The sequence below is a fragment of the Zootoca vivipara genome, chromosome 7 (assembly GCF_965207765.1).
Source record: "Zootoca vivipara chromosome 7, rZooViv2.hap1.1, whole genome shotgun sequence".
Lineage (NCBI taxonomy): Eukaryota > Metazoa > Chordata > Lepidosauria > Squamata > Lacertidae > Zootoca > Zootoca vivipara.
The window spans coordinates 36,459,276-36,480,057 of record NC_142590.1 but is presented as its reverse complement, the minus strand read 5'-3'; the positions used below and the strand labels follow the sequence as shown (position 1 = coordinate 36,480,057).

Below are 20,782 nucleotides of genomic sequence, written 5' to 3'. Positions count from 1 at the left end.
CACTGTAACCTAGAGTACTAACTTTATTAAATTGCCACTGGAAAAAATTCAATTGAAAAAATTGCATTGAATCTTATAAGCTGCCATAACAAACAAAGATATTTTAAAGGTAGTAGTATATTTATCAAGGTCATGGAGCAAGAGGCAAATCTAGTCTGTCCGTAAATCTGGAAACCTTAGCAGTTTCTTGTGTTAAAACACACATTTTGGAGTTTTATTACTAGAAACATAAGTGGGGGGGGGAGAAAAGGAAGTACCGGTAGTCCCCATGCTCTCAACTCCCCCCCCCCATATAGGTGGCTTTTGGATAGATTGATGGGATTATAAAGTAACGAACAAAACATAAAGCTACTATTCTTGTTAGTATATTACATTTCATTTCAACCAGAACCAATATACTGTCAGATATAAAAAAGTGTGCCCATTACTTGCAGTGCCACTGATTAAATGTGCACAAGTTCATTGCCCACAAGGAACTGTGTTGTAGAGCAGGGGTCAGCAAACTTTTCCATCAGGGGGCCGGTCCACTGTCCCTCAGACCTTGTGGGGGGGCCAGACTATTTAAAAAAAGAGCGAATTCCTATGTCCCACAAATAACCCAGAGATGCATTTTAAATAAAAGGACACATTCTAATCATGTAAAAACATGGTGATTCCCGGACCGTCCGCGGGCCAGATTTAGAAGGCGATTGGGCCGCATCCCGCCCCCGGGCCTTAGTTTGGGGTATTTTGGGGACCCCAGTTGTAGAGGGTGAGATAAAGAAAATTGAGTGAGGGGCCATGATGATCATCATCCATGTCCAACCAATGACAGTGCATGGAGGTGAGTACATAGCCCCCTTCCTCCACTGTTTTAAGGGTCTAGGTCAGAGGAGGGTTTTTAAAAAATCAAAAATCTGAAGGCCACATTTTCTCATGGATCTGCATAGCAGCTAGCAGCTTTTCAAAGGCAAAAGTGAGTGGAGCTTTGGATTTGACTCTTACTTTTCTACAGTAGGTTACAGTCCAGGATTACAAAAGTCAGGGGTTTACACACCCACCACATCTCCCTAACTTATGTACAGGGAAGAAGAAGGCAGCATCACACTTAAGGGATACTTCCAGTCAGGACTGGGGAGGAGTGTGGCCTGGGCAAAGTCCTGGAGATTTGAAGTTTCCCATTCCTGCCCTAGACTAAAGGGAAGCAAGCCATTAGGACTCTAGTATCAGCCTGATGGCTACATGACAGCACAACTGTAGCTCTTGATCTTCCTGTCTCCATCCCTTAAACCCCAATTTATGTTTGGTATACAGAAGCCGCCCTTCTTTCTGGAAGACCCCATTTCACTGACCAGCGCAGTGTCACTTGGCTTCCATAATATCAAAGGGAATGGTCATCCTTTGCTGCTTTGTGTTGGCTGTTCAACAATTTTCTTCCCCACTGTATTAGTTTCTGAAGCTTAACATTATTTACAGCCATATGTTGCTCCAGTCTGTGCAGCTTTAATTCTCCTTAATGATTTACTCTTGATGAAGAAAGAAAGAGATTTTTATTTGAAGGAATTCTTATTAGATAACTGAAACCTAAAGCTATGTGATTAGCAGAAAGTGTTCAAGTGCCTGCCCGTATTAATTGCTACAGTCGTGCTATATACTCTTTGGGGCATTTTTTCTGTACCTACCATACTGAGAGTTACCACTTTGAACTGGGGGGAAACTCTGTTTCAGCTTAGCTTCCTTGTGAAACTCAAACCAGACACCTGAACTTCCATTTTCCTCTTGATTTCTCAGGGTCAGGTTTGCACCCCATCTGTTTGCAACTGCACAGATTCAGCCACATTTTCTTCTAGGTATAAATTAAACCATTAGATTACTGAAAAGTGCTGTATATGGTGCTACCCTTGTACCTGGTTCAGAAGCTGCAGATGGTGCAAAATCCACCTGCTAGGATGTTTAATGGGAAACCCTAATTTTTGGCATATTACACTGGTGTCAGAATATCTACACTGGCTTACTTTAAAGCTACAAGGTGAATTCAAAATTTGCTTGCTGACATTTAAAGTCCTAAACAACTTGGGATCAGGTTACCTAGCAGACCACCTCCTCCAATCCAGGTGACCTTTAAATCATTTCACAACCAGCATATTGTCATTTTAGTTGAATTAAGTATTTCCCAATATTGCTTATTTCTCCAAAATTGCATTGTCTATGATACAGTACAAAGGATCTCCTTTAATAAACGCGAGGGGAGAGACTTAGAATAAAACTGCAGTTTAAATTGTTTATGGAAAAATGACTAACATTCACATATTTTTGTTTGCTTATCTATATCATTTGCACAGCTGTCCTAAGGAATACAATAATTAAAATTTAATAATATGGTTGCATGGCATCCCAATCTCCGAGCGGTGCAAGATCCCAGGGATTCCAGGCAATTACCCAGTGCCCTGTCTAGTTGGAATGACGGACAGCAGAGATTCTGGTGTCTTTAGGATACAGTATATGGTTTATTTACACATATTTACAACCTGAGCCTAATCCTTACGAAAAGCTGGCAACAGTGTTTCTTTCTTAAGTATTTTCCCCCTCTTTCCTTAATTTTAACAAAATATTATTACTACGTAAGCATTAGTTATTTTAAAAACATCAATATACTGATAATGCCTATTGAAACACAGTATTTTGAAATGTTATTGTGCTGATTGGAATCATGGTGTATAATTCCAGGCTTTTTTATTGTGCATATTGTCTTGTTGATCAGTACCTCCCATCATTTATACTGCATTATTAAGAAATACTACTGAATACCTGTCTATCACGAATCAAATACTGTACTGCATTCGTCACAAAAACAGAATAGCTTGTTTTTATGTTCTTTCAGAATAGCAAAACCATATAATAATAATATAATAAGAATTTATTATTTATACCCCGCCCATCTGGCTGGGCTTCTCCAGCCACTCTGGGCGGCTTCCAACAGAAAAATAAAACACAGTGATCTATTAAACATTAAAAGCCTCCCTAAACAGGGCTGCCTTCAGATGTCTTCTAAAAGTCTGGTAGTTTTCTGGTATATTAAACAAGTTTTCTGTAAGATATGTTTATGTGGTTGACACCTGGTGGATAAAAGATGCAAGTGCTTCTTTAGAAAAGTTTGAGTTGAGCATGCTCTAGGCCTGCGGGTTTTTTAGGAGTGGTTCCAAGATGGATCCCAGACCCAAAAACCATGGCATAAGGCCAGCTGTTGTTTCGTCTTATTGGTGTAGCCTACATACATTGTATTCTCCTTGCATATATGTTTCTGGGTACAGTTGGAAGTTGTTTTACCAAGTGAAACTTGTAGCCAATGAATATCATAAAGAATAAAGTTGTGATCAGTGTTGACTGTCCAGCTTTAAGAACCTAGCTGCTGCATTTTTTGTAAAAAAAAATGTTTAAAAGTCAGTATTTAAAGATAGATCCTTACAGTGCAGTAATCTAGTTGAAAAGTTCAAGATTATTGAATCAGTCTTCACAAGCAAAAAGAAAAAGTATGGCTGTCAAAGACTTGATTCATGCTTCACTTAATAATGTATAAAGCATACAGAAACACCCTTCTTAAATTACATAACCTTAATAAATATGTTCAGGAATGCAACCTAGGACTATCTTCTGCAGCTTGTTCATGACAGAACTCTCACACTGAAGCCCTTAATTTCAAGTTAGCAATAGTTCTCTAGATGGTATCCAACGAAATCATACTAAACTGTTCTTTTATATTTTTGTAAATTACTTAAAAGGTGATGGTGGTGTTTTTTATAATCAGGTGGGGTATAAATTTTGTTAAATCAATACTTTGAATAGACCCATTGAAATCAGTTAAGTTACTCATATTTATTTCAGTGGATCTACTATTAAGTATGACTCTTGAACCCTTTATGTACAAATGTATTTGTTGTAATGATACCCTTTGCCTAAGAAAAAATCCTGCTCTCTTACTAGTACTAGACCTTTATACGAACTTGAGATTGTTCATTTTGCTTCACTTAAGTTATCTAAGTAGCCTTCCAACAGCTGTGCAAGGTAGGCCAGCATTAACCTTTATAGCAAACAGGGAAGTGATTTGTAACTCCCTGTATCACATAGAGAGACCTTTTTGGGGTGTCTAACCTAAGCAGCCATCTGGTTGTAGATTTCTGAAAATGAAAGGAAGAATTCGCTGGTAAACCTTGAATCAGCACAGGCACTTCAGCTTTCCAGACAGAACAATTCCCCCTTTTTCTCCTGCATGCTCTTCTGGGGGGTTCTCCTGATCCCTCCATGCCAATTTCAGGGGCACATCCACACCATACATTTGAAGCTCATTCCCCACCTACAAAGAATTCTGAGAACTATGGTATATTAAGCTATGTAAACTACAGTTCCCTGGATTCTTTGGAAGAAACTGTGCTTTAAATGTATAGTGCAGCTGTTTCACTGGGCTTACTCTTAGTGTGTGATTTGCACATGAGGGGGTTGCTGTGAGTACTATTCATCTGGATATCAATACTGTATATAGTGAATCTTGCTTAGGTTGAATAAAAAGTGTTTCCAGGCAAACTGCTTGCTATACTCAGCATTCAGACTGCCTTGTGACACGCATACAGGCAGGTGATCGGGCTGCTATCGTATTTATACACATACTTAATGTGATAGGATTATTTTGGATTATTGTACTGTGCTCTTTGTAGGCCTGCCCTAAAAGACAGCCCAGGAAACTTCAGTTGGTGCAGAATGTAGCCTTCCATATGTTGACCAGGGCGGCCAGCAGGGATCACATTACACAGATCCTAAAATATTTTTGGTGATTGTTTATTTGTTTCTGGGCTGAATTTAAGGTGCTGATGTTGATTTATAAATCCCTAAATGACTTGGGGGCCAGGTATCTGAAGGAGTGCTCTCTCTGTGTCAGCCTGCCTGGTTCCTTCTCATTGTTCCACAACCGGGGGTGATACATCGGATGGTAACGAGGACTAGAATCTTCCCACAGTGGAACTGCAATTAAGGAATGCCCTCCTTTGGATGTATGGCAGGTGCTAACACCCTCGCTTTTGGGTGCCTGGCTAAGCCCTGTGTTTTGTCCAGGCATCTGTTAGATATTTTAATTGGTAATTTGAACTTTTTTTTTACCTGCTATTTTTAATAAATGTGGATGTATTATTTGTGTTTGAACATTTTGTAACCTTACCTGAGAACTGGAATATGGGCAGGCTAAAAATGTTCTGAAATGTATGCATTTTCTTTTGTTTCAAATTAGATAGAAATAGTTATATTTATTCTTTCTTCCCTCTAGTTACAGACATTTAATACTGCTGAATCCTGCAAAGATGTTCAGGACTTAACTAATGGTGTTGCCATGGCACAAGTACTTCATGAAATGTAAGTTACTTTAAAGTGTGTGTGTTGAATTATTTTGGTTTTCTTGTATATATGTTGTTTGTTTTTCTCTTCTACACGACAGTGTTTCATTGCAGATCCCAATTGCAAAATATATTAGCACAATAAATCTCATTCTTTTGTAACTGATCATCTGAGCTTTCTTCATAATCACTCTACCCTTCTTCCTTTATAAGGTACCAGACTTGTGTTTATCTTGCAATTCAAATTTTTAAATGCAATGGGAGGCAAAAGATGTGTGTTTGTGTGTTAAACTTACATGGGAACAGTAATTGTATAAACTTTAATTTATGAAACTCTACTTTGCCTTACCAGCAGTCTTTTCCTACATACTTTTATAATAAAAATAGGACTGGAATTCAGTCCTGAACTACAATCACTTTTGTGATATTTAATAAAAATGGATTAATTTTATTTTAGTGATGCTGCTTGGTTTGACAAAGTTTGGCTAAGCCGTATTAAAGAAGATGTTGGTGACAACTGGAGAATAAAGGTAATTGAAAATGTCTGTGTGTGTCTACAAAAGATAACATTTCAAAGTTAAAATTATACCCCCCCCCAAAATAAAAATGAATACATCTTATTCTTCTTAAGTCCACTTGGTCATGCAAGTTAAATTCCGAATCAAAGGGTAGTTCTTGCTCTGTGCCCTTCTGTGTAAAACAGTGTGTACACTTGATGTCCCAGATTGCTTTTATAGATTATCACCTTCTATCAACTATATTTTATTTGCTCAATTTTGATGTCGTGGTATTCTCTCATTGAAGTGCTAACATTGACCGCTCTTCATAGGCAACAAAATTGTGAACCTCTATTGTGGCAATGATTCAGCAACAGTGTTCACATCCCTTCACAAGAGATATAGTACAGTGGTACCTCTACTTACGAATTTAATGCGTTCCAGACGTACATTCGTAAGTAAAAAAAAATTGTAAGTCGAATCCCATAGGAATGCATTGGGAGAAAAAATTCGTAAGTCGAAGCAACCCTATCTAAAAATTCGTAAGTAGAAAAAATCCTATCTAAACCGCATCCAAGATGGCGGATGGAGCTCTGTTCGTAAGTAGAAACATTCCTAAGTGGAGTTATTCGTAAGTAGAGGTACCACTGTATAGCAGTTCCTTCAAGCTGAATTCATAAGTACAAAAATACATTTTTTTTAAAGCTTTGTAAATTCAGTTTGCAGGGAGTGGGGGGTGGGCGGAGAAATGTAACTTTTCAGTATTCTTTCCCCACCCTCATATTGCAGATGGAGGAAAGGAGGGGAGAGAGATTTGAGCCTGGAGACTAAGTAATACTGCAGTGAAATTTAACCCGCTGTTAATGTTGTCATACTGCAGATGTGAGCAGGGTTACAGCTTACAGTCATATGATCTGAACATTTGAGACTGTGCCTGAGGTGTGTAGTAACTCGCCACAACTGCCTTAAATGAAATATTCAAGAACTGTCACTTAGCGATTCTACAGCCAGCATTTAACAGTCTGAGGGGTTGCTGGAAGGAGCGTTAGTATTGATCCACTATAGAGGAGGCATGTTGGTGACCAGGAAAACTCATTGAAAACAGAGAGCATGGAAATCCCACTTTAGACTTCTACTTCTGCATTGGAAAAGTCTCATGCCATTGTTGCCCCCATCTCTCAGATACCCACAGCTTACACTGATCTCTTACAGGAACCCAAATGTTCTTCGAAGGACTTGTAATTGTTTTTTTGCTTTCACCTGAGGCTGTTCTGGTTTTATGGTAATAATAGTAATATTAAGTAATACAGTGTCCACCAGATTCAATCATCTTCATATATGTCACATTTGTTCAGTAAAGGCTGTCTTCGAGACATTTAATACCAAATGTGAAATACAGGAAAATCTTTGGAAAGTGAATTCACAGTCATAACCAATGTTTTCTTTTAACCCTTCTTAGGCCAGCAATTTGAAGAAGGTTCTTCAAGGAATTACAGATTATTATCATGAGGTATAGAAAAAACAGCAGCTGTTAAAGTAATACTTTGTTCACTATAGTCAAAGGCTAAATCTCAATTTGTTTGGTAGTGTTTTTGTTAAATCTTATCATGGGCATTGTTTCATATGTAAAATAGATACATGCAAAATTGATCTGGGTGGGGTTTTCTGCATTTTTCTAACTTGAACACACCCTGCACTCTGTCACCTGAAATTGGAAGCACATATTTATGCATTATGTTGCAGGATGTTGCAACATTTAGAAGCTAGTACAAATATATAAAATATTTAGTGAAATGAGCAAGATCCTAAGCCAAGATTTACATGCTGCTTGCCTCCCTTCTTTAGCAGCCCCTTGTTCCAAATCTCTGCTACCTACCACCACTCCTCTTCCTACACTCACTGCAGAGTTTGCAGCATCAAGACTTGATGGCACTGGTTCAGGGACATGCTAGTTGCTGAAACTCTTGAGGGCAGGCCACACAATTGTTTTCTCACTTCCTACTCACTCTTAATCATCAAGTAATGGCAGACATGGATCATCAGCCATATTTTTTTCAAGTGTGTGTGTGTGGGTTTTCCCTCTAGTTTTTTCCTGACTGACAGGTTCTAATATACTTTAATAAATTCCAGCAGCAGACCCTGTAAAATGTACTTGGTGCATGCATGATCAAAAAGAAAGTGTCTTTTACCACAAAAAAGCTAGAGGGTTTTAACTTCTGCCTACCTTCCAAATAATCTGACAAATTCTGCCTTCATGGGCTAATTTCCCCCTCATGTCATTATGAAATTATAATGACAGATTTCCTCTGCAGTTTTTAGGTCAGCAGATTTCAGAAGATCTCCTTCCTGATTTAAGCCAGATATCTGAACATTCTGATCCAGTAGAGCTGGGCAGGTTACTGCAGCTTATTTTAGGTTGTGCGGTCAACTGCGAAAAGAAACAAGGTAAATGCTTTTCCTATGAATCAGCCACCTTCTGCTGAGTTTTACAGATCATACTAGCTTGCATGGAGAAGTTGTGATGAAATAGCTTGCGGAGATGAAACTGAAAGGGCACACACCCTCTATTCTCTATAATTTGTGAAGTGAAATTTAGGTTAGTTGGGATACCACCCTTTTAAACCATCTCATCTGTACAATGATTTATGCTTGGGCAATGGAACTCTCCCCCTTCCCTGCAGTGCATGCCCCACACCCTCCCATAGTTAAAAGAATATTTTTAAAAACCTTGATCTCTGCATGTGAGTTCTCAACATGTTTTAAAACTTTTGTTTAACAGAATGGATGCTATTTTAATAAATAATAATTAAAAAAATAAAATCAGATGTGAGATTCAGAATTCCAGTGTGCTCTAACTTTTGTTTTCAGACTTCTGACCAACCCAAAACTGCAATCCAAAATGCATTTTCTTGGAGCTAAATTCTTGACTAACATCTAAGAAAATGTTTTTAGAACCAAGGGTGTAAATTACCTTGTTAATCTGTACCCTCACATAGAATGACAGAGAATTCTGATGATGGAGTAACTCTGAATGTCATATAACTGAACCCATCCCACAGCCACATGTTTGGTGATGAGTATTTCTGCATTTTAGAGGGAATTAACTACAGCTATAGTTAAAGAACTGCAGTCTGGCTAAAATGTTAATAATGATACTTTAACCTGCTGCAGTATTTTCCATAATAAGTACTACAGAAATGTTAATACTTGGTTAGAAGTAAGGTTGCAGGGGGCGGGGTGGTGTAGAGCAAATATCTCATTTCATGTGAAAGGGATAATTTCTGTCTCCAGGTTTTTTAGGATATTTCTTCTTACAGAAAACAAACTTTTGCTAATTTTATCTTGTAGAGCATATACAAGTTATAATGACACTAGAGGAGTCTGTCCAACATGTTGTTATGGCTGCTATTCAAGAGGTAAGAAGTAGTTATAATACACACTAAAAATGCAATCATTTTCTTAAAAATAAATAAATTAAAGGGTAGGGGATCTCCAAGACTGCAGTAGTAACAAAACAATTGATCCTGGTTATCTCAGAATCTCTCGTTACCCTACTATCTTCTACATAGTTTAAAGTAAGTTGTTTGATCAAATTCTGGTTTCTTTGCAGGCACTATTTTGAGGGATTTGGTTTAAAGAGGGCATGCGTTTGCATAAATGTACAGTCATACCTCGTGTTGCGTTAGGTTCATGTTGCGTCTTTTCGGCTTGCGAACGCGGCAAACCCGGAAGTGTATACATGTGGGTTTTGCCTTTGTGCAGAAGCGCTCTATTGCGCTGTGCGTGTGCACTCTAGTTATGGACTTTTTGGGGTGTGAACGGCACCCCGGAACGGATCGAGTCTGTAACTAGAGGTACCACTGTATCTAGCTTTAGCGAGCATTGCACTTTTTAAACTTCACATAGGAAGTGCCATGTTATATTTATCTAAATTTGGGTGGGTGTGTCTTATGTTTTGATATTTATAGAACATCTCCAATGAAGTGTTATTAAAGGGGGAAATGCAATTTGATCTTTTAACTGGACTGATTCAGATTGTTTGTGCCAGTTTGGCATCTCGGAGACAAAGAACATGACAAGACAAGTGGGATTTTTTTATGGCTTTTAGCTAACACATGTCTTGTGGGTCAGCATAAAGTAGAGTATACCTCATATAATCAATAGCAAAAGGGTCATTTTTATTTGAGAAGATTTAAGAACACAAGTGGAACTGCCTCTAACTTAGAAACCCATAAAGAGGTTGTGTTGTTTTTTTTAGTTGGGCTCAAGGTTTTAGACAATTAGTTTAAAAGTTAGAGAAATATGTTGTACATCACTTCTTCTTTTTTAAACGTTGCAGTTGATGAGCAAAGAAATAGTGGGCTTTGTAAGTGAGTTGCCTGGCGATCTGGAGCAACAGGTAATTTTTATTTGTAATGTTTCCAGCAGTATTTAAGCCCTTATTTTATTTTTACCATAAGTTTCCACCTAGCGGATTTATCATTGTGTTCACCCAGTCATTTCTCTCTGTCCTAAGAGCCACACAGTGGTCACTGAATGAAAATGATCTTTGAGTTCTGCAATGGGAATTGCCCAGACCAGGACCATCAAGGTGTGACTGGTTTTCAGATTTCTCACAGCCTGAAGACCTGGTTGTCTCGGTCCCAGAATAACTAAAAGCACCATAATTTGAGGATAGGTGAAATTCAGGCTAATGCCTTCAAAGGAAGCAGATTTGAACCAAATATCAAAGGGGAGGGGGGGGGTCACACTCCCTAAGACTTAGTTTCTATTTACCTAGCGTTCTGTGTTATTTATTTGGTGCCTGTCTATCATTTTCACAGTAGGGGGGGGGCTGCTGGGTATGTATGGTCATTAAATATATGTTGCTAAATCACTGAAAACAAAAACTCTCCAACATTTTGAAGCTGAAAAGAACATTGGAAGAACTCAATGAAGTACTAGCAGAAAAAGAAGAGCTGAAACAGAGATGCCAAGAACTAGACCTACAGGTAAGCTCATATTTGTTCCCAAGTACTTTTCTATAAGTAGATTAATCTTGTAAATTCAACAGTTTGCCAAAATCACATTTCCGTCAGTTTCCCCTTTATAGAGTTCACATAGTTGATTCTTCTGTTCTACAGTTTTTTGTGAGTTGTGCTGTTCATCATGCAATGCCTTATCTCTGCTTATAGCGAAGAAGGTTGTGTATCAGGTTCTTCTTGCATTCCTGAGGCCAGAGTTTCATTTTGGAAACTTGGATAATATGCAATATCACTTTATTCCATGTAGCTGCAGGGCTGTTTTCTGGCTGGGGTCTGAGCAGCAGCATAAGGCCACCATCTGTGACTTTATGCCAGCAGAAGAATTACCGGTATTCACTGATGCTTTAAGGTGCTCGTGCAATGGTTCAAAAGGCTGTAGCAGTTTCAGTAGTGCTCTGTAATGCTCTGTTCAGAGATCCATTGTTTTCAGGGAACGGGAAGAGCCATTAGTTTTCTAATAGCATCTGCTAACCAGACATCTCCATCTGTGCTCCTCTCTGCCGTTGTTGGATGTACCTTATTTACTGTGTAATATTGTCCTTTGTGGCAGCCATTTGATTCTGTCTTGCATTACGGTTAGTAGTTTGTGCAATTGAGTTTTTAATTAGGAATTTATAGATCAAATGCACTAAATACCTTTTCTGCCTGAATTCTGACCAGTGAGGCTAGTTGACCCAACATCGCAAAAGGGACACATTTCCTGTTATTTAAACTGGCAGAAGGAAGAAATGACTGTGATTCCAATTCTGTGCACACTTAACTGGGAATTGGCACTGTTGGATTTAGTAAAACTTTTTTTGTGTAAACACGCATAGGGTTGGACTGTAAGTTTCTTCCTTTCTTATATAGGAGAAGTAAAGGAATAGGCTGAGTATTTAAAGGGAGGGGCAACATGTCTGTGTAATCCACCTTAAGTTTTTTGGGAAATGTAGATTTTTTAAAATAATTAATAATAATAATAATAGTGCCGAATGTCTATCCTGACCCTGACCTTGCTTGTCTCTAGTCTAAAAAATGTAAAATATATTTTGGCTAGCCTGACACAATTAACGAATGCCTCTGTGATATACTGAATATATGTTTATTTGAAAATCAAGAAAAAAAATGCTTCTTGCGTAAACTAATTGTTAATAAATTCACTTATAAGGTCTCAGTCTCCCATGATACTTTACAAGAATTTATGAAAGGTAGGTTTCTTTTTGTTTCAGGGAAAAGTAACCCAAAGAGCACAATGCATTCTAAGTACCAATGAACTAACCTGTGACTTGCTCTGACGTTTGATATTTTAAAATTAACACAATGGCTTTTACTAGAAAAGGCTTAAGAGCTCTGTTCTTTTAATCTGCGGCTCCTTTATGACTGTTAATATACTTACTGTTGTGTTCCCATTTCTTATCTTAGCAGCATTTTCAGAAATAATTGCAAAATGCATGTTCTTGGATATGATGCTGTCTTATGGCTCCCAGAGTTCGTTTTTGCCATAGCCATTCACTGCTGAGTATTAGTACCATGTAGCTTTTATATCTTCAGTTTACCAACCTGGGAATATTTTTCTCCCTATGACTTCCTCATGCCATTTTATTTCTACTTCTGCTGTACCCTGGAAACCTTATCTGAATGGACTCTGGCCTGATCTAGCATGGCAGTTCTTGCATCCTGCTGCAGAGCGAATGGAAATTGCCTGGAAACTGGATCAGGCTAGAGTCCTTCTGGTTTTTCATTCAAAAGCAAAGCATGGTGGTGAAGTCTTTCCCTTGTTGTTTATCCCAGCATCTAATATGCAGAAGTGCAATGTCTCTTTCTATGCAGGTAATGTTTTGCTACTGTGGCTGATAGGACTTGCAGTATAATCAAAGTTAAGGTATCTCCGGCCAAGATCTGAATTGCTGCGAGTGGAGAGAAAATAGCCACATGACAGTTCCATGTGTAGATTCAAAGAGCAACGCAAGAATTTGAGCCACACAAGGCAGTAGAACTGCCGCTCATAAGCACATGGAAGCATGAGTGATTAGGCTTTTTGTCTCATGAAAGGTTTTACTACAGCTATCTGGGGTAAGAACGCAGTGGCAGTAGCTGCCTTATGAACTGAAGGTCTACTTTGGAACTCAGCCTAAGCCCGGAGCCTTAAAGACACAAATCCACTGAAATAAAATCAATGGGACTTTCTTCTACAAAATTTGATTATGTACATAAAAGCAAGCATGCTATAATTTAATACAAGATAGCAAAGGTTCTTAAACTTTAGCAAAGGCAACCACTTAAAAATCTTTTTTGCTGCTAAGCTGCATTTTGTCTGTGAAACACATTATTTCACTGGGGTCAGTTACTTGTACATTTTCTGGTTACAGGTAGGTAGCCGTGTTGGTCTGGGTCGAAGTAAAATAAAAAAATTCCTTCAGTAGCACCTTAAAGACCAACTAAGTTTTTATTTTGGTATGAGCTTTCGTGTGCATGCACACTTCTTCAGATACCAAAATAAAAACTTAGTTGGTCTTTAAGGTGCTACTGAAGGAATTTTTTTATTGCACATTTTCGTCAGCTATTTTGATGGATGAACCATAATCCTGAAGTGGGTTCTACCTCTTTAGGTGGCTGCCCTTCAAGAAGAAAAGAGCAGTTTGATGTCTGAAAATGAGATTATGAATGACAGATTGGACCAGCTGGATGGTTCTCTTGATGATACAAATACTGCAGTTGCAAAGAAGTATTTCACTGCACAAATGCAACTAGAGCAACTACAGGAAGAAAATTTCAGGTATGGATTGTTGTCATTTGATAGCCCTATCACTTCCAGTAAACTCTTAAATGGACTCCTTTAATGCAGTCTGAAGCGTTGTCATTGAAAACAGTTCAGAAACTACAACTCATACAGAAACTGCAGCCTGATTGTTCTTAGTAGAAGTAAACCAGTCATATAATGTTACTCTAATTTTTGTGTAGCTGCAGTGGCTTCACCTATAAAGTCAGAACAGCCTGAGCCAAGTGTGCTTCTGGAATACCGTACCTTCTCTCAAATTTAACTGCTCATTCGTGAATATCTCTTAAAGAGGCTTGTTTAGGGTTCTGCCGCTAAGGGCAGTTCATAGTTTAGGAATTAATGATACCACCTGTTCAGTGGTACCACCTAAGCTGTGGAATGCAATCTGTAGAAAAGCTAGAAAGACTACTTGGTGGTCTTTTATTTATTTATTTTGCCTTGTGTAAAAAAATATATATACCTTTTCCACCAGGCTGTTGGCAAAGGAAATACCCTTCCCTGCTCATCCATTTGTGGCTCTATCTACCATAATTATGCTGCTTTTAATTATTGTAATCTGTTGCTTTATCTTATTTGTTTTTATTTTATGTCTTAATAGCTTTAGTTTATCCATCACCTTAATCTAATTTATGAGTAGACTAGAAACAGACTAGATGCAAAACCTACATTTTAAAAATGTTATTTAGACAGGACAGGCAATCTATATAAACTTGCCCTTTGTATTCATGCGCATAAGGGATTTTGTAAATGCCCTTGATAAAGCACTGTTAAATATTCTTGTCCCACCACTGCAATAAATGTGCAGTAAGGTAAAGGAATACACATGACTTGTGTTTAAAGAAGGGACTAATGGGAAACATTTTCAGTAATCCTATTTTGTTTATGTAAAGGCTTGAAACTGCAAAAGATGATTATCGTGTTCATTGTGAAGAACTTGAGAAACAACTGGTTGAGCTTCAACATCGGAATGATGAACTGACCTCTCTGGCAGAAGAATCAAGAGCTCTAAAAGATGAGATTGATGTTCTTAGGTATGCTAAAAATCAAGTTTCACTCCTGCTGAAGGCTGTGTCAGTTCTACAGTTTGAAAAAGCTTGGAATTTCTTATAAACTATGCAATACTTTATTTTGCAATAATCAATCCTACAAGAATGAGCAAATATTAAAACCCCAAAGAGATCAATAGAGAACATTACATTGTAATATAGTACATGTTAATTAAGGGTTTGTATCACTGAAGCTGCCAAAACTATTCTAAGTAATATTTGATGTCCTAGTCCTGAAAATGAGAAATATCCCAAGAACTAAGAGATGCTATCATGGATTTTTATATGTCTTCATGCATGCAACTGGTAACTTTAAAAAAAAAAAGGATATCTTATATGCTATGAAAAGCAATATCCCACAACCACCATATCCTATTTCCCACAACCATGTATCCGTTTGCACTTAGTTCTCTGGAAGCAGTTAGAGACATGATTTTGTAAAGAACTCAACTTGTGTAGTGCCCCTATTTCTGAGTAAGACACACATACAGTCCATGCATTGCCCCTACAGGACGCTTGCTGACAAGACGAACAAGCTGGAGTCAACTGTTGAGGTTTACCGCAAAAAACTGGAGGACCTGAATGACTTCCGCAGACAGGTGAAATCACTTCAGGAAACAAATATGATGTATATGCACAATACCGTTAGCCTAGAGGAAGAGCTGAAGAAAGCCAACGCAGCCCGTGCCCAGCTAGAAACTTACAAAAGGCAGGTAAGAGATAAGCTTTGCTTCACATCCTCTTTGTACTTCTGTTTTTCCTCATTATTTCAGCCATAGCTGCCAAGTTATCCCTTTTTTACAGGGATTTTCCCTTATGCTGAATAGGCTTCCTCGCGAGAAAAGCGAAAACTTGGCAGCTATGATTTCAGCTCTTAAAAAGTTGTGGTGTTTGGATCAGAATTGATTCAAATGTAAATTTAAGCCTCGCCACCATGCCAACCCCAAATTTGCAGCAGCTTCCATTCCTGCCACACATTTATATGGTATGTTATTTTCCCCCTACGGAACACTTGCCAGTGCACAGTGGCTCCAGTATTTACCCTCGTATCTTTAAAGAGGCAGTACAGGGGCAGCAGTTTGCGTGTACAGTGGTGCCTTGCAAGACGAATTTAATTCGTTCTGTGAGTCAATTCATTTTGCGAAAAATTCGTCTAGCGAATCCCATAGGAATGCATTGAATTATTATTATTATTTTTTGCCCATAGGAACGCATTAATTGAATTTCAATACATTCCTATTGGAAACCGCGATTCGTTAGACGAATTTTTCACAAAACGAATTCATCTTGCGAGGCAACCTCCGATCGCAAAACCCATTTGTCTAGCGAAAAATTCGTCTAGCAGGGCATTCGTCTAGCGAGGTACCACTGTATTTATTCCAAATATATTGTTATGAAGCCTTTTTCTGTTTTCCTTTTGCATCCTAGAAGTGTACTCCACTGCAGAGGTGAACTCTGTGTTTATGTAAGTACACACAGAGAGCCGCCCCGTCACAAAAGTGAGTGACTCAGCCCCTATAAGTGTGCTGAGTGTGCCCACTAAAGTCATAGCTGTCAAGTTCTCCCTTTTTTTTAAGGGAAATTCCATTGTGCTGAATAGGCTTCCTTGCGAGAAAAGGGAAAACTTGACAGCTATGACTAAAGTTTGCATGCCTACAACCAGCAGCTGGGTCAGGGTACTTGGCTCCAAAGAAATTAAAAGGATATTTCTTTGTAGAATATTCCACTAAAGAATTCAAATGATACCAGCTGAATCTGGTGACATGGAAGTTGAAGATACAGTATGGTATTTGTCTGCTTGCTAAAGAGATAGTGGTCAGGAGTACATTGGAAATGTTTTAAATGAACAGCTAAATGTTGGAGACAAAGTCATTATTAGATTAAAACAGGGTGTTTGTAATGTTGCTGAAAGGGAGTGGAAACCTGGTTATTAGAACTCATGAAGACATTTGTGTTAAATGACACTTAAATTATGATGGTGGTATTCTTTCTTTCCCACTCCCACCCTTAGTACAATTTTTAAAGAAACCAATTTAGAAGCCCTTTAAGACAACATGTGTTTGCCTTTTCAAACAAGGTCCAAGAACTTCATAACAAACTTTCTGATGAATCCAAAAGAGCTGATACACTAGCATTTGAACAGAAGCGACTGGAAGAGAAGCATGAAGCATTAATTAAAGAGAAAGAGGTACAGCTTCTAAAAGTGTAATAGAAATGTATTCATATGTTTTTCTCCAAATACAGTGGTACCTCGGGTTACAAACGCTTCAGGTTACAAACTCCGCTAACCCAGAAATAGTACCTCAGGTTAAGAACTTTGCTTCAGGATGAGAACAGAAATCGTGCTCCAGCTGCGCGGCAGCAGCAGGAGGCCCCATTAGCTAAAGTGGTACTTCAGGTTAAGAACAGCTTCAGGTTAAGAACGGACCTCCGGAACGAATTACGTTCTTAACCAGAGGTACCACTGTACCTGGGGTGCAAGATAGGTAGGCGGATGCCATATTGATGGGGACCATTTTCTCTTCTTGCCAAGTAATGTAACCCTCTGAATTTCAAGGGATTTACCTGCAGAGATTGAGAGGCAGAAGGCAGCAATGCTGTAATTAAAATAGTTATTAAATAGTATAAAAATGATATTTGCTAAACACAGCAAATATACTGCTTGAAGCCAGAGCTGACAGGATCTGCTAGTTTCAATTCACTCAGTTTCTCATTTTTCCAGTCTTCAGTTCTCCATATTTCTATAACAATTTGTAATTATATAAAAAAAGCTTATGAAAATTTGTTAGTGTTATAGTGTGCATTTCTCCTAGCACATTTTTGTATGCAGTTTTGACTAGTGTCAAAACTACTTTTTTCATTTTTGCAAGCAATTTATCCTAATATAATGTATTATTGCATGTTATTTTCACTAGTATATTCACTTTTATGTACTTTCCCCTAATACATGTGCTGTCAAAAACATTTTGGTTGGAGAACTACATTGCAAAGTTTTGAAGGGTAGCTGTGCTTCAGTTCTCATATTGTTTCTGAATTCACAAATTTGATAGATTCACCTTTTAAGTGTGAACTAAACTTAATTTCGCTCCCATTCCTAGTTGAAGCATTTGTATGTTGGTTTATGAGCTCTTAAACATTGAATAGTTGTTTAAACAGTGGTTTAACCAGAAAAGGCCAAGGTATATATTTAGGTCAATCTAGTAAAAGTGTTTGTAAATGTTTCTGCCAGTTTTCTACCAGCTATGGGCCCCAACCTATTTGAGATGAGACAAAATGGAATGAAATGTCTGTAAGATTTCAGGTTTTCAGGTCTCCTTATCCATTACAGTCCCTCAAACACCTAAAGGTTGTGGGTGTCTCTAGTGTGGTACTCATTATAGTGCAGGGGAGCTTCAGCAGAAAGGAGCTAACAAAAGAAAAGAAAAGAAACTAGCCTGGCTTCAATTGTCCATGTTCTACAACTTCTTGTCTGGAGTACTATAATGCTGTGCTGCTGCCCGTGAAGACAGGAGGCTGCTGCTAGTGTAGAATGCTGAAGCCAGGCTGATAAGTGGAGCAGCTGAATTGAGCTATGTATCACCAGTCCTGAAAGCACTGCACTGGCTCCCAGCGAGCTGCCAGGTCTAATTCAAGGTATTAATGCTAGCATAAAAGGTAAAGGTCCAGTCGCAGATGACTCTGCTGGTAGCTAGAGGAAAGTAGGCTCTTACTTAGTGCTATATCCAGGCATTATGGTAAAGGGACCCCTGACCATTAGGTCCAGTCATGACCGACTCTGGGGTTGCTGCGCTCATCTCGCTTCATTGGCCAAGGGAGCCGGCGTACAGCTTCCGGGTCATGTGGCCAGCATGACTAAGCTGCTTCTGGCAAACCAAAGCAGCGCACGGAAACGCCATTTACCTTCCCGCCAGAGCAGTACCTATTTATCTACTTGCACTTTGACGTGCTTTCGAACTGCTACCGTAGGTGGGCAGGAGCAGGGACCGAGCAACGGGATCTCACCCCGCCGCAGGGATTCGAACCGCCGACCTTCTGATCGGCAAGCCCTAGGCTCTGTGGTTTAGACCACAGCGCCACCCACATCCCTAGCATAGAAAGCCCTAAATTACTTGGGACCCAGAGTACTTAAAAGTGTACCTTCCCCAGTATCAACAATCTTGGACTCTACAACCTTGATGGTGGTGCCGCCACTGGGAGCTGCCCAATTGGCAGTGACTCATTACAGGACATTTTCAGTGGCAGTTCACTCAGGCAAGCTGTGGGGCATGTGGATGTGTCATGTGGACACCCCACGGCTTGTGCGTCTGATGCCAGCACACCTTGCGGCATGTGCACGGGGCCACCATGGAACTGGGGGGGGGGGCAGCCATTTCAGAATTTTTCAAGAGCCCCACTTGGCACCCCTGGGAGGAAAACAGATAGTACATAAGCAAAGAAAAAAATATGTTTCACATTTACCACTCTTAAACTTTGTTTTATTTTCAGAGATTGATAGTTCAGCGTGATGCACTGAAAGAGACAAATGAAGAGCTCAGGTGTTCACAGGTGCAGCAGGATCACCTGAACCAAACAGGTATATATTTGTTTTGTTTCTGTGGAATCATGTTATTTTTTAAGCTATAGATAGCTTTATTACTTTATTGTTATCTTTTCAGATGCATCCGCTGTGAAAAGTTACGAAAATCTTGCTGCTGAAATTCTGCCTGTGGAATATAGGTGAGACAGGAGCCTAGAATGTTTGTGGAATGAGAGCTTGAATGTAGTCATGTGACTGAATAATTGAAAAGACATAAATGGACAAAGTGAATGTTTTAAACTTGCATATCTCAGAGTGCATTCACTGTATAAACTTGTCCTGTAATGAAATATTATAGAAAGTCCCACTGGATTCTTATGGACAACTTCATACATTTTTTTGCAGTGTGAATCTTTACTTCTAGAGTCCCAATCCAGAAGGCAATATCATTTTAAATTTCCTTCCTGGAGAAACAGATATCCAGGCCCACTTCCCAGCTGCTTCTTTGATCTCGCCCCTCCCAACTTAAAAAAAGAGAAAAGTTTGAACACACATATTATTAGGAGCTGCTTTAAAGCAGGAAGCGAGTGTTAAAAACCTCTACAGTACTTGTATGGTTCTATCACTACCACTTAGTGCAATTTGGTGCATGCTTACTCAGAAGTAAGGGCCATTGAATTCGGTGATACTTACTCCTAGGTAAAAGTATAGGGCAGGCATAGGCAAACTCGGCCCTCCAGATGTTTTGGGACTACAACTTCCATGATCCCTAGCTAACAGGACCAGTGGTCAGGGATGATGGGAATAGTAGCCCCAAAACATCTGGAGGGCCGAGTTTGCCTATGCCTGGTATAGGATTAACAACCTTCTGATTCAAGGCTTTTTTATTGGAGTGAAATTGAAATAATATCATATGACCTGTTCTACAACCATACTTGATGCTTGTACATTGTAATGCAGAATGCCTCGTTATATCTTTTGGAGGAAAATGCCACTGATAAAAGTTAAACTTCTTGCAAAACACCTTTGTTTATCAACTTTGTGTTTCAACCTCAGAGAAATGTTCATCCGGCTGCAGCATGAAAACAAGATGCTCCACTTGCAACAAGAGGGCTCAGAAAATGAACAAATTGTGGCGCTTCAAGAGAAGCTAGAACAAAAGCATCGAACAATAAATGAATTAGAGACTGAAAACAGGTGATCCCACACACACCACACTTAAAAGGGCAGGAATCGACTAATGAACCACATCAGCTGGAGCCCTGTACCAGGACTTCCCCTTGGATGAATGGTCTATCCCCTCTCTGCTCCCCCCTGTAAGCCCCCCGAAATTGGCTCAGGGCCTGGGGGCCTGGGAGAACTCCCAGAACAGCATGTGGGAATGGGGAGGGGGTCATTCCGCCTAGCAAGCTGCAGTGCTTGCACAGGCAGAACATTCTTCTAGCATGACACTGAATTCCACCCAAAGTTTGACGACTAATTTTTTTTTTTTTTGAAACCTACCATAGAATGGGTGCAGGACTCATAACCAAACATATAGCGTACAAGCAGTGGATGATAAATACTGAATAAGTGCAAAAACAC

The 20,782-nt window shown here is 39.1% G+C and overlaps 1 protein-coding gene across 1 annotated transcript in view; it reads left to right on the top strand.

The window, feature by feature from the left end:
• HOOK1 (hook microtubule tethering protein 1) overlaps nt 1-20,782 on the top strand; it is a 32,541-nt gene that overhangs the window by 1,523 nt on the left and 10,236 nt on the right. The window contains exons 2-15 of the mRNA XM_035122566.3: nt 5,291-5,376; nt 5,815-5,887; nt 7,314-7,364; nt 8,167-8,299; nt 9,203-9,270; nt 10,194-10,253; nt 10,762-10,845; nt 13,467-13,633; nt 14,527-14,667; nt 15,194-15,395; nt 16,760-16,870; nt 19,168-19,255; nt 19,338-19,398; nt 20,255-20,395. Coding sequence (XP_034978457.1) covers nt 5,291-5,376; nt 5,815-5,887; nt 7,314-7,364; nt 8,167-8,299; nt 9,203-9,270; nt 10,194-10,253; nt 10,762-10,845; nt 13,467-13,633; nt 14,527-14,667; nt 15,194-15,395; nt 16,760-16,870; nt 19,168-19,255; nt 19,338-19,398; nt 20,255-20,395 — 1,466 coding nt within the window. The remainder of the gene's footprint in view (nt 1-5,290; nt 5,377-5,814; nt 5,888-7,313; nt 7,365-8,166; nt 8,300-9,202; nt 9,271-10,193; nt 10,254-10,761; nt 10,846-13,466; nt 13,634-14,526; nt 14,668-15,193; nt 15,396-16,759; nt 16,871-19,167; nt 19,256-19,337; nt 19,399-20,254; nt 20,396-20,782) is intronic.